At 39.3% G+C, this 12,672-nt stretch overlaps 1 protein-coding gene across 9 annotated transcripts in view; it reads right to left on the bottom strand.

Moving 5' to 3' along the window:
• The window catches only part of DLG2 (discs, large homolog 2 (Drosophila)), a 1,159,995-nt gene that overhangs the window by 325,149 nt on the left and 822,174 nt on the right, over positions 1-12,672 (bottom strand). The window contains exon 1 of one of the 9 annotated variants that reach the window (XM_012725356.1): positions 727-870. The exons of the other annotated variants lie outside the window; for them this stretch is intronic. Coding sequence (XP_012580810.1) covers positions 727-783 — 57 coding nt within the window. The 5' untranslated portion in view covers positions 784-870. Of the gene's footprint in view, positions 1-726; positions 871-12,672 lie in introns of those variants that run through there. 9 annotated transcript variants of the gene reach the window in all.

The raw sequence follows: 12,672 nt of genomic DNA on the forward strand, positions 1-12,672 counted from the left end.
TAAACAGTCTCCCAGAACACCTTAGTTACTATCAAACCATTTTATTCTATTCATTCCCATCCAATGCATTACTTGCACTGAACTTCACATACACAGTTCCATGAAAGGCTGGCTGCAGGCACTGACAACTGCAGCTCTGCTAAATCTAGGAAGCTGGTGAGCATTAAGTCCCTAAGGGCAGGGGCAGGGGCAGTAGCTGACCAAGAAAAAAAAGTAGCATGTGAAGCTGCTTGAAATCAGGACCTGGAACTTTTAAACTCCATCTGGTGCACAAACCCGTGCTGCGTCCAAATAAGCTAAACAGGACTAGCCCTTGCTGCTTTTGGAGTTGGGAGTTCTGTGGAACTCAGACATGTAATTCCAGATTCCTTTTCAGTTTACACACACACACACACACACACACACACACACACACACACATAATATCACTGTTCATTTTTGTACAATGTTTACTTACTCCTCTCAGGTGTAGTCCCCATGGAGTTCCCACCACCAATTCACCCCTGCCACATCACCCATGCCTCAATCTTTTCCCTTTTCACTTACAGCATTGCCTACAGTATCCTCATCTCCCTTTTGCCAAACACCTACCCACAAGGAAAAGTTACCACATACAATGGCCAGCAAAGATGGGATCCTTTGATTCTACCAGTTTCCTGTTCTACCTCTTCCCCCCCCACGCCCCCCCCCACCCCCGACTTCCCTCCCCTCCCTTCATGGTCTCACCTCAGTGATCCTGTCCTGATCTCTGTGCTTCTTGTCTGTGCCTATCTTCTCTTCCATTTCCCCTTTTGTATCCTTCCTCTGGGACTGTATTCCCTCCCCCTGCTCTGATCTCACCTTTCTCCTACCCCCTCTCTCTCTGGCAGATCTGCCTGAACTTTCTTGCTACATCATCTTTTCTCTTCTCTGGCTGACTTCTCCTGCTGTGTTGAGAGAATAGTCTACCACTTAACTGTGTTTACCACTAACATAGTTTCTGGAATTGTGTTTCCCTTTTGAAGTCCAAACTGACTTGCTAAGAAACCCTATAATTATGTTAATAAAAGAGTTTTCACAGTTCATCATTATTACAACTAAAACATCAGATTAGCTGTCAAATACAGGCAAACCAGAACAGTTTGCTTTCTAATTCAAATAGCAACACTATCTGTGCTAGCTGGGCCAGACTGCTTTTTATATTTAATGGTCTATGACTTTAAGTCAAGGATAAGTCTGAAAAAAGGTTTGTGCATGTCTGGCATCTGGACTATCTTTAGGGTCCTGGGGCTGCTAAAAAGCATTTATATTAAAACCTCTTGTTCTTGTCCAATGTAAAACTTAACTGCATAGTAAGGAATTTCCTGTTGAAGTTCCATAGTAAGGAACTTCTTACTGCACTGTGTACTCCCTCTTAACATTGTCATCATAAGCTGAGTGTGGAGACTCCACTGGATCTCTCTGTGTGCCAGCCAGTCAATGATTGTTGAACCAGAGACTTCTGGGTAGTGGATGTGGCTCAATGTTTATATCACTTGTGTTGACACCCTCTTTTCTCCATGCTTTACTGACCATTCTCTTTTAAATCATGAAAACATCACTGTGTTGATACCGTTTTTTTTTTTTTTTTTTGTGTGTGTGTGTGTATGTGTGTGGTTATCTTTTTTTTTTTTCAGTTTATTTTTTATAGTTTATTTTTACATCATTTTGTGCCTTTTTCCATCTCAGTTGTAATCCCCATGGGCTTCCCATCACCAAATCACCCATGTGCCATCACCATAGTCCAGAGCACTTTCCTCCCCCCACCGTTTTTGATCACATTCACCAGTCCACCCCCACAAAATGTCTCTGGTATATAGTTGTTCATTATTATTATTATTATTTTCTTGCCTGGTCCTTTATACTCCTGCTATAAGTGAAACCATCCAGTATTTTCTCTTTTCTTTCTGTCTTACTTCACTAAGCATGATCTTTTCCAGCTTCATCCATCTTACTGCAAAAGGCATGTGTTTATTTGTTTATTTATTTATTGGTTGCTGAATAACATTCCATTGTGTATATGCACCACATCTTTTTAATCCAGTCATCTACTTTTGGACATCTGGGTTGTTTACATGTCTTTCCAGTTGTAAATAAAGCAGCAATAAACATGGGGGTGCAGGTGTCTTTCTGAATCAGTATTTTTGTATCTTTTGGCTAGATACCTAGGAATGGGATTGCTGGGTCATATGGAAGCTCCATTTTTAGCAGTTTGAGAAACCTCCAAACAGTTTTCCATAGTGGTTGTACTAGTTTGCATTCCCACCAGCAGTGCAGAAGAGTTGCTTTTTCTCAATATCCTCACCAGCATTTGTTGTTTTAGCATGGACATCAGATATAAAATAAAGTTGAAGAATCACTTTGGGGAAACATCACATGGGAGAAATGTGAAATGGCTGACTAAACACCGTATTAGACAGCAGGTGATGACGCCTGCATACCAACCTTGTGGTGGGACTGTGTCACTTCTAGATATTGCGTCCATTCAACTCAGGTATGCTGAAAACTCCAGTGAAACAAGAAAAAATGAATTTTCTCTGAATAAAGGACAAAATAAATGTTCACAAATGCTGAAAGTCACTAAGAAAAAGTAGGTAAAATTGTACATTTTTTTTTTTAGGATAATGTGTCTAAAAGTATTGGTTGGACATAGGAAATTTCCCCAGTTTTTCCTGGTTTGTGAGTGGCCTAAATCCTCTAAACACTCTTCATAAACTATCATGTGTGGCTAAGAACTCTATCCAAAATTGTAGGACTAACATGTCTGTGAGGATGATCTGGGTGGTAGAGTGAAAACGTGGACATTCTGTATTCAACCTCTTACCAATAGTGTTACCACTACAAGCAAATTTAAATTTTGTACTTTTGAATGGAAATGCCAAGTATAATTAAAAATAATGTGGGGTGTTAATGCCTGGCTGAACACCTGTTTAATATGCAAAATTCAAGCCACTTGCTTCCTCAAAGGTGAAAGATCTATATGATCTGAAGAGAAACAAGAGTATAAATCATTTGCTTTTTAGATTAAGAAAGGAATGGAAAAATAAATCTGCCTCATTTTTTCCCCTAAGGTAGTTTTAGAAGGTTTGAATTTAAGTACGATGTTGTAAAAATGTCAGCCTCAGGCAACTGGAAAAGAACATCAACATCCATATTTATTATTGGCCATTAAAGAAGAGAGCAAATCTTTGGCTATTTTAATAGCACTACAATAAGACTGTCAACTAATGAGCTGAAATGTGTTATGATTGTGACATATCACTGAGCAGATTAGAGGAAATCAGTATATCAGAGAAAAAGAGACTTTTTTTTTGTATGCTATCTATGTGGGAGACAGAGGATTGGGAGTGCGTAGGAGAAGTGTGAGAGGATATGTGGGAGAAAAAGTGTTTAAAATGTTCAAAGGAAACAAAAACGAAGGCAGGAAAATGTACACTGGGATACAGGTTTCCCAAAGCAGCCATTGAGACTTCCTCTAGCACTCCTGGCCAGTGACTTCTGAACTGCCATCTATCTGTGTACTGGACTGTTCCACCTTCTCCACAGCCACACTGGTCACAGTCACGCGGCTGCTCTCACCTTGTGGAGTCCCATTCAGACTCCACTTCTGTACTTCTCTCTGGCAAGTACAGGGCACTTATTTCCTGTAGTTTCAACACTAAAGCAAAGATAAGAACTTCCATTCATCCAACTCCTTCTTCCCAAGTGTTTTGTAATGGCTTATATATACGGTTAGCAGTAATTTTCAGGTTAATAAATTTATCTGTGGCCCTCCCTGGTGGCGCAGTGGCTTGGAGTGCTGCACTGTGAAGCTAAGGTAAGTCATGGCCGTGTCAGTGTGAATTCACTCCCCGCCCCTGAGGTGATCCTCATGATGCAGCAGACCTCTCCTGGCCCGCCCGCTGCTCCCCTCAGCAGTGTGCTTTGTCCATCTGCCTGTTCTGTGCCCCGCTCTGTCTCTGGTGAATCCTCTCACCCTCCGCATCTCTGGCCTGTGCCCCACTTCTGTATGAATAAATAAATCTTAAAAAAAAAAAGTAAGAAAGATATTTGTGCATCTGACATGGAATCAAGGCCACCTGTTTTCTAGTTCCTGAATGCCTACATGTGTCGGAAGCTGTGACGTATAAAAATAAGACTGGGTTTCCTATCTGGAAGTTCATGTCTTAAGTAGTCACCTTTGAAAGGTAAAAGAGGTCATGCAATACAGGACTACGCTATTTTTTGAAACTATTTCCTCATCGGGTTTATTGGAATCCTATTATGCCACCATTTGAGATTTGCTGCTTTGTTTCTAAGCTTGTTATACTTACTATCAAAGTTCTATATAATTGGGGTAACACTGCTTTATTTTGCTGACATCCTATCTCAGTGTAAATTGTTTCATGTAATTTCATTCAAGAAACAGATAATCAGGGCCTTCTCTGGTGGTGCAACAGGTTAAAGTATAGCACTGTGAACGTAGCTGAAGCTGCTTCAGCATAAGTTCGATCCCTGGGCCAGGGAGGTGACCCACATGGTGCAGGAGACCTCTCCTGTCTCTTCCAACTGCTCCTCTCAACAGTGAGAGGAATTTTGTCTCTGGTGAATCCTCTCACCACCCCTGTACCTCTGGCCTGTACCCCAGTTCTGTGTGAAGAAATAAATAAATCTTTTAAAAATAGATAATCATCTATTTGTCTACATAAATACAGACATAGAGGCACAAAGCAGTAAATTTTCCAAATGAGAATTAAATTACAGTTCTAAGCATCAGTCAAAATCCAGACCCGTTATTTATGTTTGTACATACATTTTTGTTTTGCATTATTGAGGTTGTTACAACTTTTAAGAAATATATGAATGAATATAACTATCAGGCAACACAACAAATTAACTAACGTGTACTTAAAAGAATCAAATTTTGTCTCTTATTTCCAATTTAGAATAAAATATTCTATAACATAACTCCTACATCATAGGTTCTTTTGGAACAAATGATAACTGTCTCTCACAAGCATATACTTTTGGTATAACAAAAGTACCACAAATATTTTCACTGATGCGATCACTTAGGAATTATGAAAAGTAAGTATCATCCAGTGTTAGGATGCTAAATTAAAGAGTTGGGTGATTAAATGAATAGGGGATTCATTTGCCTAGTTTTCAATTTCCAACTTAAGAGTTCTCAAGTGCATTTTTAGTGTACAGTCCCATAACTGCAATCTTATCTTCAATAATTCCAAAATGGTAGCTTCATACAGCTTTAAAGCTTGAGCTCCTTCTGAATTTTCATATATTTTTGCATTAATTCAAACAGGCTTCCTTTTCAGGATTCAGCTTTTCCTTTTTAAGCTCCACAATAGCACTCTTAGGATGTAAGGAACCCTCCCAGGATTCAAGCCTCATTGACTTTAATAGGTCCTTAATTTTGGTGGAAATGATGTACTTACCTAAGATGCTCCAAAATACTTTGTGATAAATCAGCTACAGACAGATCCAGGGAAGATTTTAATAATATAAGTGGGCCTCCCTGGTGATTTAGTGGTTAAAGTCTGAGCACTATCAAGCTATTGCCAGCCATGGTGGCATGAGTTCGATGCCACCTGGTACACCAGACCACTCCTGTCTCACCTGCTGCTACTCTGAGCTGTGCATTCAGTAGATTTGCCTATTCTTCTTCCCATTCTATCTCTGGTGAACCCTCTCATCCCCTACCCCCACCTCTCTGGTTTACACACCACTTCCTGTATGCATTAAAAAAAAATCTTAATAGGCACTAGTGATCACTTCCACATGGATACCCATCCATGACAGCTATCAGAGTGGATACCAAGCTTTGGCTCAATTAAGAAATGAAAACAGACAGTATCCACAGAGATTATAGTCACTTCCATCAAAACATTATTTGGTAAATGAAGTGAAATTCCAAACTAACTAAAGTAACATATCCACTAGATTGGAAGAAAAAAATCAGCAGTGGTTATATTGAAAAATGTTGGAAATCATTAATTTAAAGATGGTCACATTTCATTGGATTAATTTAAGACATACTTCTTTGTCCTGGCAATTCCCTGCTGTGCTAATTACTAAATTGAGGTGGTAGTGATGACATAATCTTTGGTAGAAACAATATTTGCCATTTTCATGAAAGGACTACTGTGTTTAAGATCTATTATCTCAGTCTTCATTTTGCCTTCATTAACTTCTACAAAGGCAATGAGACAGTGCATGTGTGTTTGTGTATGTGTGTGCGCGCGCACCCATACCTGGTGAAGGGTCACTCACACCCACGTGGGAAAGAGAGTGATAGGAAATTAGTTTTGTTAGCACCCACAGCCCAGCCCATGGCAGCTCAGTGGAGCAGGAGAACAGAGGCCACACAGGCAAGGTAGTTGAAATGTGAAGGCATGCGGCTGCAGATGGTTGAAAGCCCCCTAATCTCGCTACTTGGGCTGCTCAAAGTTCTTCCCAGCTCCTGCCAACCTCACTGAGGACCTCCAGACTCACTGTGACCTTCAGAAAGAACTAGTAATTCTCACTCTGACTGAGGCAGCCAAGAGACTTCTTTTATAGTGAGTATATGTGTGAGTGAATGTTTACCATACATACCTAGACGTCCACATTTAACATCTACACTCTTCCTATGTCCAGTATTAAGATACTTAGGAGCACTGTCTCTAACACCGTCTTCTTTGACAGATCTCTCTTCGTGACACCCCACTTGAAAACATCCCTATGTTCATCCTACTATCATACTCTGTTCTTTTCAATTTCTTTATGAAAATGTAGCAACCAGAATGGAACATGTAATTCTATGAGGAGTCTAACCAGTGTGGTGTACAGAAGTACATCTCTTTAAGCACTAGCACATTTTCTGTAAATTGGTTCTAAATGGATGTTTTGGCAACCCCATCAAATGATTACCTCATGATTTGATTACCTCATGATTACCAAAAACCATAAGATATTCTTCTAAGGTGCTACTGTTATTTGATGGTGAAATTACTAAACTGGTACAATTAGTTTTGGGTACTGTTTATTTCAGACTGCAAAAAACTTGGTTGATCTGGTAAACATAAACAGTCAATAGTATTTCTTGGGTTTGGCTTGTAATTTGCTTTCATAGAGCTATTTACCAATGTGATACCTCTGAAACTCAGTTTTTCATTGGAAAAAAAATGGAAAAGAATATATTCCTCACTACTGTTGTAGGAGTTTAAAGTGCAATAATGCACAAAAATAGAAAGTAATGTTATCATGGAAAATCTAGGTTTTAATATTACACTATAAAGATAATTATAACTGCTAAACCTGCAATCACAGAAACCACAGCCTACAGGTCGTAGTTTCACCAACATAAAGTCATCTAACTAGATTTTACTGATGAAAAATTTTTACAATGTTTTGCCCTTAACAATGTTCAAAGTTTGCTTTTATTGCCCTCTAGTGGTTAAATAAAATACATGACTACAATTTAAAAGAACAGTTACATGATATTGATTATTTATCAGGCATTTTTCCTCTGACTTACAATTTAGTGAGAAAATGGAGTATTAACATTTCAAAAATTAGCATATTAAATGTGATATGGCAAGTTCTGGGTATGAGTGTTTGAAGAGGGGTAGCTAACTAGGAGATGTTATGTATATTTTGGGGGATGGAGTGGGCCTAGTGAAAGAAGGCATTTGGAGAGTTTACAAGGTCTCAAAGGTAAATTTTAAAAGAGAATTTTTTCAGAAAAAGTTCAGTGGGGACATTTGAACTAGAAGTGCAATATTCAATATGGTTTGATAATGTAGAAACAAAAAACTTGTAGAAGACTGTAATTTTTTTCTTTTTAAATGCTATGCTAGAGCTATTTTAACTTAACTTGGTAAAGTTAAATAATAGCCAATGGACTTTGACAAAGCCAGAATGCATACCTTTGATTTCTGTTTCTAAATCTTATTAATTAAAAGGAAATTTTCAGTTATTATTTATTTATTAATTATAAAATAATTATTCAAAAAGTCTTCAGTGGCTCCTTTTTATGACCTGAAATTCTCTTATATGCACACATTCCTGCCATGCTGATCTTGAGGCTCCATCTTTTCCCTTGACAGAGACATCAGGGAGAGTCTGGAATTTGCTGAAGTTGCATTGATTGGCTGCCCTTTGGAACTGTGATTTCCACACCATGGGATCCAAAGGTCGACTAGTTCTTACATGTCATGTCTCATCACCTCAAACTGTACAGAAAGCTTGAGAACTCCTGGTTTACCAACTCTACTGGACTTCATATTCTTACTTTGTGGTTTGAGGAACAGGCAGTTTATTTTAGACTTATGTGGAGAGATGATCTGGAGGCTTTTCCCACTACTATGAAGAGCATCAGTCCTTCCCAGATTACCAGGTCAGATCATATGGGAACTTTCTTCTTCGGAACTGTAATGTCTTACATACTTTTAAAAGACACAACCCTGTTTGGATCTATTCATTTCTTCTAATTACTAACAAGCATCTTGAAGACATGGTGCATGACCTAGTCATCACTGCATCTGTCTAGCAAGGTAACACAGGCAGAACAGATACAATCAGGTCTGCTGTAGGTTGGGGTGGGTAGTCACTGAACACAATGTCTTATTTCTATAGAAGGTAAGCAGATGTCAGTAAGGAACAAAAGATATATGATCTTAGTAGCTGTATTAATTTTCCTTCAGGGAGGAAAGTGAGTTAAGAAAATATAATGTTGAGTCCCCTGAGATGAGACAACAGTCTCATACTTGCTCATTTATAAGGAAGTAAGAAAGGCAGTTATACTCTTTCATCAGAAATGACCATGAATTTAAAGGTAGTGTGAAGTTACAAAGGAGACATCAGGAAAGGGGGTCAAAGTAATCCGGGCAGCCCGGAGAATGGCCAAAGGACAGGAAAGCCAGAGAGAGGTAGCTGATGCTCAGCTGTAAATATATCATGTTGGATGTAAACCAACTGCCATCTATTTGAATGCTAAGTTAATCTGTCACACACATAAGAGATACAAATGAATGTGCCTTTACACTAATGTTAGGCACAAGAAACCTGGACTTTTCTATACTGCTCACCACTGCAGGGGCAGCTGACTCACATTCGTGTGTGTCCATTACCAAGGCAGATCAAGGAGTTGAAATAAATTTCCATCCTCCTGGATTCTATCCTAAATAGGTGAGTAGCAGACAAACGCCATAGTTTATTGCAGTTTGTGATGCACACACATAACGTGAGAGATACAGGGGACAAATAAGTTCACAGTTTGGGTCACATCATTTCCAGCAAGGGTCATCAGGAAAGTTCCCTCTAGAGCAGATTCTGAACAGATAGAAATAACATGCAATTAAATTTTTTGCAAGAGAAACTGCTGGCCTTTCACTGACTCATCTCTTTCTACAGAGAGAAACATCCTCAATCAGTACAAGCCAGGGAGCAACATACCTCATTTTGAGGTCTCTCAGGCAATTTTTGGTCTGAGGGCTCCCAGCGTACTCTAAGTGCTTTGTTACCTTTGGAAATGGGACTTTTACAATAGAAAAAGGGGGGGATCAATGTAGCCACATATATTATTTTCATATTTTTTAATATATATACAATGCTTCATTTTCTAGTTTACTTTTTAAAAAAAATTATTTATTTATGCATACAGGAACTGGGGTGTAGTCCAGAGGTCCTGGGAGAGGAGGACAGATGGATCTACTGAAATTCATTGCTGAGGGGAGCAGTGGATGAGAGAGGAGAGGTCCTCTGTACCGTATGTGGGTCAACTCCTTGGCCAGGATCAAACTCAAGCCACAGGGGTGATTGTGTGATCGATCTGAGACTTAACCTGGGCAGGCCCTTTCTTCAGATTTTAATTTACCTTTACTTCACTGCATTCTATTCTATTCACTTATTTTGATTGTATTTTTTTTCACTGATATTATGTTGATTTCTAACCTGTGTATGACTATAAATTAGGGGTACAGAGTCACACCTGTCAGAAGTATGTTACCACTGCACACCTACCTAATCCTCCACCATGAAGGTCTGAAAATTTTTGCATAATGATGATGAGTTTTAATATTATGATTAAATACAATCAATAGTACAAAAGACTCAACCCGCAGGCTGGAAACCGCAGGCATATCCACTTTATGCAGTATCTCTTACTGCCCTCTTGTGGATTTCCACATGAAATAACCTCAGTTACAATGTGATGGTTTATATTTTATAGGCCCAGAGGTGACAGTATATGAAAATAGCTAGACAAGGCCACAGGAAAATAGCAAGTAAGTACTGAGGTTTCTATTTAATCTTACCACATTGCACTATTAAAGTTTTCTTGGTTCTGTTTCTGGATGAAAACTGGGTTTGTAAGTATGGTGCCTATTTTAACATTATTTTGAGAATTAAAACAAAATCACTCTGTAAATCATATAGCACTATCCTGAAACAATGATTATCTATTTTTATAACAGTTTTTAGTAATTGTTTTTATGACAGTGATAATATTTTGATGGAAATTATCTAGTAGTGAAGGGGTAATTAGTGGTGATTTATTTATTGATTAATAAATGTATGTGTATTGAGTGGAAGTGGAAAACATATCATCTGTATCGCTACTTTATTATAAGACTTCCTCGTTTACAGATAAGGAAACTGGAGTCCCAAGAGATCCCCATCTCACAAAGTTGGGAGTTGAACATTCAAGTCTGTCTGATTCCCAAGGTCACCCTCTTTCTACTATGTCATGAAGTCTTGCCCTGCTTAGTTACAGGTTCAACATCTCTGTACATTGTAAATAAGCATTTGGTCCTTATTTTTATGTTCAATTTTATCTTCATGGTTCATATTTCTCCTGTCTGCAAGTGGTCACTTCAAGGCATGGCTGTTTTTACATTATGTATATCTGCTCATATACGGAAGCCTGTGGTGATGTGGATAGAGTGGCCACATGGGGAGGGCTGGGAATACCCACACCTCTGCCCCAGACATTGCCATAATCACCTCTCCTACCTGCCAGTTTCTGAGTGCTACAGTAAATAAAATGTTTCCCTGACTTTCAATGAGCTACTTTAGTGAGTGAATTGAGCCCACTGAGAGGCTATCTCTGGCCTGTAGTCAGCTGGTTGGAAGCACAGGTTGTGAAGGGCTTCTGAGATGTTCTAGGGACAATCTCTTGGGACAGAGCCCTTAACTTGAGGGATGTGACTCTGTCTCTGAGTACATGGTGTCAGAATGTATTTAAATGGTAAGACAGCCAGCTGGGGTTAGAGAACTGTTGGCTGATGGGGGAAACCTTTCCCTTTCTTCTATAACCACATGTTGGACCAAAACTTTGACTCTGCCTACAACCTTCCCAAATTCTTGCTGTCATAATCCCCATGCCTTTTGACTTAAAAGGTACATGAGGTGCCACCCTCCTGGCTAATGTTCCCTCTCCACAGATTCCCTTACCTCACCTGCGGCGTGTTCTCCTCACCTGCTAGGCCCCAAGGCACACCAATGTCCAGCTTTACTTCTCTTCTGTTGGCCTATTCTCCTGTTTCACTTATACAAGCTTCAAAGCTGAGGTAGACAGCAGTTTTTCAGAGAAGTCTTTTTGGTCTCCTTGTCTAGCCAGCGATCCTTTAGTGCGCCCCAGCACCTTGGCTCCCCTTTACTAGCACATTCCACGAGGATAGGAATGGTGCCATTGTATTTGCCACTCTCTCTCAACCCCTGGCACAGTGTATTGTCTGGGGTAGGACAACATATTTTGAATATTTTTCCCTACATAGTTTCTTTCCCAACAGAAATAACAAAAATAGAACTGGAGGTCATGCCTCCATTGATTTGTTTCTCATCTTTCTTAAAGACCAAAATATGTATACACTTAAAAAAAAATAAAATGATAATTTATTGATTTACTTGTTAAGTGTCCCTGTTTGTTTAATAGCTACGCAGACTTTTCAAGACAAGGAACATTGGTCTGTAAATCCCTTTAACTCAGAAAGACATTTTTCATTACTCTGAAACCCCAAAGTCTAAAACAGAAAGTCATCACCAACAGAAATGAAGTCTTCATGATCCAAAGATACTGCAAATGTGCTATCTTACCCTTGCCTGGACCTCTTGCTGGTAGTCTTGCCCAAGTTGTGCTCAGGAAGGACTGCCAGCTGCCCAAATGCAGGCAGATGCCCTCACATTAAAAGGCTTCTCCTCAGAAATACTTTATAATATTTAAGAAACAATTATGATTCTTTGTATCTTAAATTCAAAACATTTGTTATATAAATATCCAAAGTCAAATGATCACTCATTTGCAATTATCATTTAGCTGCTTAATATCCAAATATTCTTTTTAGTTTGGGGCAATTCAAGATCAGGAGAAGACACTTTTATCCCCCAAGAGAAGCTGGAGGCAGATATTCCCAATCCTTTCCCTTGACCACTACAGCACTGGTAAGGCTAAGTAGATGTTCCTGAGGAACTATGAAACCCCACACTAAGGTGAAAAGTAGATGGAGAGACAGCCACTTCTCCACAGCGCCCACAGCATAAGTGACCAGCAATGACAGACTCACAGGCAGCATCCTTAACTGTGTGTCCTTCAGCATATTTCCTTTCTGGAGCCTTCTGAAAGCCTCACTCCTCCTCAAAGAGGCATTCTGCACTTTCACAAGGAGGACATATTTGTAT

Source organism: Condylura cristata, unplaced genomic scaffold (genome assembly GCF_000260355.1).
Source record: "Condylura cristata isolate star-nosed mole 26May11 unplaced genomic scaffold, ConCri1.0 scaffold00015, whole genome shotgun sequence".
NCBI classification, from domain to species: Eukaryota; Metazoa; Chordata; class Mammalia; order Eulipotyphla; family Talpidae; genus Condylura; species Condylura cristata.